The sequence below is a fragment of the Schistocerca piceifrons genome, chromosome 4 (genome assembly GCF_021461385.2).
Source record: "Schistocerca piceifrons isolate TAMUIC-IGC-003096 chromosome 4, iqSchPice1.1, whole genome shotgun sequence".
NCBI lineage: Eukaryota > Metazoa > Arthropoda > Insecta > Orthoptera > Acrididae > Schistocerca > Schistocerca piceifrons.
The window spans coordinates 643,409,852-643,415,851 of NC_060141.1; the positions used below are offsets into that span (position 1 = coordinate 643,409,852).

At 43.9% G+C, this 6,000-nt stretch overlaps 1 protein-coding gene across 1 annotated transcript in view; it reads left to right on the plus strand.

The window, feature by feature from the left end:
* The window catches only part of LOC124796087 (c-Myc-binding protein-like), a 48,252-nt gene extending 46,763 nt beyond the window's left edge, over positions 1–1,489 (plus strand). Inside the window, exon 2 of the mRNA XM_047260173.1 lies at positions 1,247–1,489. Coding sequence (XP_047116129.1) covers positions 1,247–1,489 — 243 coding nt within the window. The remainder of the gene's footprint in view (positions 1–1,246) is intronic.
* Positions 1,490–6,000: the final 4,511 nt, after the last annotated feature.

The following is a 6,000-nucleotide window of genomic DNA, read 5'->3' on the forward strand; positions in this document are numbered from 1 at the left end:
TGTAAGGAGGAGAAAAGCGTACCATGACGTTTCCGACTTTGATAAAGGTCGGATTGTAGCCTATCACGATTGCGGTTTATCGTATTGCGACATTGCTGCTCGCGTTGGTCGAGATCCAATGACTGTTAGCAGAATATGGAATCGGTGAGTTCAGGAGGGTAATACGGAACGCCGTACTGGATCCCAACGGCCTCGTATCACTAGCAGTCGAGATGACAGGCATCTTATCCGCATGGCGGTAACAGATCGCGCAGCCACCTCTCGATCACTGAGTCAACAGATGGGGACGTTTCCAAGACAACAACCATCTGCACGAACAGTTTGACGACGTTTGCAGCAGCATGGACTATCAGCTCCGAGACCACGGCTGCGGTTACCCTTGACGCTGCATCACAGACAAGAGCGGCTGCCATGGTGTACCCAACTACGAACCTGGGTGCACGAATGGGAAAACGTCATTTTTTCGGGTGAATCCAGGTTCTGTTTATAGCATCATGATGGTCGCATCCGTGTTTGGCGACATCGCGGTGAACGCGCATTGGAAGCGTGTATTCGACATCGCCATACTGGCGTATCACCCGGCTTGATGGTATGGGGTGCCATTGGTTACACGTCTCGGTCACCTCTTGTTCGCATTGACGGCGCTTTGAACAGTGAACGTTACATTTCAGATGTGTTACGACCCGTGGCTCTACCCTTCATTCGATCCCTGCGAAACCCTACATTTCAGCAGGATAATGCACGCCCGCATGTTGCAGGTCCTGTACGGGCCTTTCTGGATACAGAAAATGTTCGACTGCTGCCCTGGCCAGCACATTCTCCAGATCTCTTACCAATTGAAAACGTCTGCTCAATGGCGGCCGAGCAACTGGCTCGTCACAATACGCCAGTCACTACTCTTGATGAACTGTGGTATCGTGTTGAAGCTGCATGGGCAGCTGTACCTGTTCACGCCATCCAAGCTCTGTTTGACTCAATGCCCAGGCGTATCAAGGCTGTTATTACTGCCAGAGGTGGTTGTTCTGGGTACTGATTTCTCAGGATCTATGCACCCAAATTGCGTGAAAATGTAAACACATGTCAGTTCTGGCGTAATAAATATATTTATCCAATGAATACCCGTTTATCATCTGCATTACTTCTTGGTGTAGCAATTTTAATGGCCAGTAGTGTATGTAATCATATAGCTGAAGAGAGCCAATTTGACCACTGCCAGTAATTGTTAAATAAATAAAAATGCGCACAGGAAAGCGTGGCGGCCCTGCATAACTTGCGCGAGGAGAACGACCTGCTGCGAGGCAAGCTGGCGGAGCTGGAGCCGGAGAACGAGATCCTGGCGCAGCCGCGGCCCGGAGACGACCTGGAGGAGGCGGCGCCAGCTGAGGGCGGCGAAGCAGAGGCCGCACCAGCCGAGGAGCATCACGCCGAAGAGACGGAGGCTGCGGCGCTGGAGGTCACCGAGGAGGTCGTGGCCGCGCCCGCCGAGTGATGCGCCTCGCCACGCTAATTTCCCGTCAATAAAACTGATGCTAAACTAACGTCTCGCTGCAACCATTTTATTCCGGAAAGGGAGCTACTCTTTTTCATTATTTATGACTCCTTGAACCGTGGTTCGAAGTTGCCAGCTAAATCTACATTTACAGTGTTATTCGTAAGTACGAGGGTCATTTCAAAAGTCTTGCATACTGCGCATCCCCGGCCGTTACATTCACTCGATCAAGTTGAAATTCTTGTAAGTAGTGACCGAGACTTAAGGCCCGACGGTCGTATATGTGTTTCACTGGTTCACGTAGCTGTATCGTAATTCAGTTTCAAAATGGAAGCTGAAACGGAGTCAACTCGGATTATACGTAGTGCCCAGCGTTCCTACATCAAAATCGAATTCCTACGTGGAAAGAACAGTAACGGAAATTTATAACACGTTGGAAGAGGTTTGTGGGAATATCGTAGTGGATTTATTTATTTATTGTTCAATGGGACCAAATTAAGGAGAAGTCTCCATGGTCATGGAACGAGTCAATACATGAAATTATAACACGATATTAGAAACAGATAAAATGAAATATAAAAAAACATATTCAGGTGACAAGTAGTAAGTTTAAATAAGGAAAATAAACACTGTAACACTGAATTTGCTTAATTTTTTAGCTTTCCAGGAGCTCCTCGACAGAATAGAAGTAGTGAGCCATGAGAAACTCTTCAGTTTAGACTTAAAAGCGTTTGGGCTACTGGTAAGATTTTTGAGTTCTTGTGGTAGCTTATTGTAAATGGATGCAGCAGAATACTGCACTCCTTTCTGCACAAGAGTCAAGGAAGTGCATTCCACATGCGGATTGGATTTCTGCCTAGTATTAACTGAGTGAAAGCTGCTAACTCTTGGGAATAGGCTAATATTGCTAACAACAAACGACATTAAAGAAAATATATACTGTGAGGGCAATGTCAGAATTCCCAGACTATTGAATAGGGGTCGCCAAGAGGTTCTGTAACTTACACCACATATAGCTCTAACAGCCCGTTTTTGAGCCAAAAATACCCTTTTTGAATCAGAAGAACTACCCCAAAAAATAATACCATACGACAGAAGCGTATGAAAATATGCGAAGTATATTAGCACATTATCACAATGGTCTGCCTGTTTTCATGAAGGTCGAGTAAGCACTGAGGACAACACAAGAAGTGGAAACACTTCAACTGCAACAGACAACATCTTTCAAGTTATTATTAATGACATTCTGAGAGGAGATAGACGAAAACCTTGTGAGGAAATTGCATATGAGGCCAGAATGTCTCTCACTTCATCTCAGAGAATCTAACTGAAAAGTTAAAGATGAGAAAAATTGCTGCCAGAGAGGTTCCGCATCACCTGAGTGAAGAATGGAAGTCAGGTCGCAAAGGAATTGGGAGAATAGCTTCTGAAAAGTATTGTTGACTTGACGAAACTTGAATACCACGTTTTGGCGGAGACCTGAAGTCACAGGCGTCACAAGGGAAAAGTTCCGATTCCCTCGCCCGAAAAAATTTGTCACCAACAATTAAAGATGCCACTGATGATTGTCTTTACGTATGACATGAATGGACTCATATTCGCAAATAGAGTGCCCAAGGGGACGTCTGTAACAGGCCCGTACTACAAGCTGTTTCTGCATAATGTTTTCCACCCGATAATTCGTCAAAGAAGATCTTACATGCTCGGAGTTGGTGTCATTTTGCACGATAATGCAAGACCGCGTATTGCCCTACCAGTGACAGAAATGCTCGACAAATTTGGGTAAGAAGTACTTGATATGGAGTCTTGATATGAACCCACCAGACTTCGATTTATTTCCGAAATTGGAGGACTAACGTTTTGATACAACTGATGAAGCTTCCAGTGACATGACCCGAGTAATCAGACAGCTCAACAATGAAGGTGCCCTACTCGAAATACAGAAGTTTCCAAAGCGTTGGGAAGCTGTCATAAGGTGTGTAGAACTTTTCAAATGATACTCGTACCTCCGGGGTTTCAGAACGCGACTGTGCAAACATTGAAAGACGTACAGGAACGTCCGCGGCTCGTGGTCGTGCGGTAGCGCTCTCGCTTCCCGCGCCCGGGTTCGATTCCCGGCGGGGTCAGGGACTTTCTCTGCCTCGTGATGACTGGGTGTTGTGTGATGTCCTTAGGTTTGTTAGGTTTAAGTAATTCTAAGTTCTAGGGGACTTATGACCATAGATGTTGAGTCCCATAGTGCTCAGAGCCATTTGAACAATTTTTTTTCGTACAGGAACTAGACACACATTGCTGGATAGGGCATCTCTCCACGTTGTTCAATCACATTACAGGTGCTAAATATTGATATAGTACATGTCAATGCAACTGCCTCCGTAGCCGCGTGACCAGTGTGGATAACTGCCGTGTGGAGCACCCTGGTTCGATTCCCTTTACTGCTAAGAATTTTTCCTTCGTGGGAGGACTGGTGAGGGGTGCACTCACCTTCGTAATGCCAGCTGAGGAGCTACGTGACAAAACAGTAGTGGCTCCACGATCTGGAAAATCTGCAAAACTACCAGGAAAGCGGTGTGATTGACCGCGTGACCCTCTACACCACATCTGCATGAAGCCGCAAGGCAGAGGATGACAGCAACCGGTAGACACCAATTGGGCCTCCATGGCTTAGCGAGGAGATCTTTCGTTCATGCAAGTCAATATATTAGTCAACCTCTTGCCACACATGTCCCAAAATGTCATGGTCACTATCAGCTACCGCATTAATTATCCTTCATTGCAAATCTTCCACATTAAGTGACTGTGGAGGCAGGAGACACAATCATTTGCAGACACTCCCCCTAAGGAAAAATGACGTGGAATTAAATCTGGTGACCATGTCGATCACTGAAGAAGTGGAGAGTTACGATGGAAGCACATCCAGTCCAACATTGATGTAGTTCGGCTTTTAAGTAATCACTAACGTATGAAACAAAGTGTGTAGAGCACAGTTTTGTTGGCAAAATAAAATCTCCACCGTCTTGCTACAGTTGTGGCATAAGCCATTGCTGCAGCACGTTCAAATGTACCCAGATCCCACAATGATATTCCTGAGAATAAATAGTTAGTGAAGACATTTCAGAGCAAACAGATTCTGTTTTGCACTTTGACTTAATTTGGAGACGAGTACAATTCATTTTTGATTGCAGATACTTAACTGAAGCAGCATTGTCTCGAGGGTGATTTCTTCTGTTAACCTGGTTTTAATAATGGTTCAGGTTTTTATCAATTGCTTGAATAAAATGCATAATTCCTTTTTGGCTGTTTATTCAATCCAAGAGAAATCTCTTTGTGTGCTTTTGACACAGACAATACATTCCATTTTCATCATAATGACAGTGAAATCAGACTTTTCTTTGTATAATCCAAATATCCAACAACTCTCTACAGGCAATAACCAATTAGTACCGAAGTACAAGAATGCTAACTCAGTTCCTTCCTCATACTTTGTTACATACATGCCAAATAGCCCACCCTTCCAAAATCAAAGTACACGTAAAACAAAGATAGCTTCCAAGAAGTTACAGAGGTATGAAATAATAAATTGTGAAATAAATTTTTGTACATCAAAAGGAGAAATTAATGTGTTATTTCAAAACATTATTTCTGTTAATACATCCAATCGCTGTTCTTATTCAAATGGGTTTTAATCAAATGTACAGTACCTGTATCCCTATTCTTCTTTGAGATACACCATTTACGCCTTCTGAACATATAAAAAAATCTCACCTGCCAAAAACGAAAAGCATGTAAGTTAAAAAAATTATACTCGTGTCTTCACTTTAGAAATCGGGCATTAATAGGTTCAGTCCTGGCCACAGATTGTCAACCTACGATTGTTATAATGTGCAGATACGCGAAACGAGTCATGGTTTTCTCTGAGAGGAAAAATTATCCAGACACTTTTATGGCACAAAAACATTAACTTTAGGTGAATCACGAATTTGTTGCGCAATTTCGCAAGGATGTTCCATGCCTGAAACACATACATTATGAAAACTCACCTTTCCAGACACATGAGAAAATCCGCTAAATCGAAAAGTCATTGCAAATATCAAAGTGAAGCTCATTGTCCCCAGTAGTCAGCACAAGTACCAATTGCAGCGGCCTTGGATTTACAAGCAAATGTTCACATAGAATGTATCAGACGCTGACTACGGTATCTGGAGTCCTCTCCTCGCACGTGTCATCGATTTATTTGGGCTCCTGGCCAATGATTCCTGCACATGACCTACATTCTCTGCTGACACTCCTAGCCAACATCTTCTCACCACATAAGCACCAACTCTCGTGGAATGTCTTGTACCACACATGGGTTGTTTTGTTTGTTGGAACTTTTACCAGATATATGATACGATATCTTCACTGAACCGTCTCTGGGGACTCATATTTAGCGAATTCAAGGGAAAAAAATTACACACTTCGCTCCATTGTACGCCATTTTCTAACATGCCTGCCCTCTAGTGGTGTGCTCT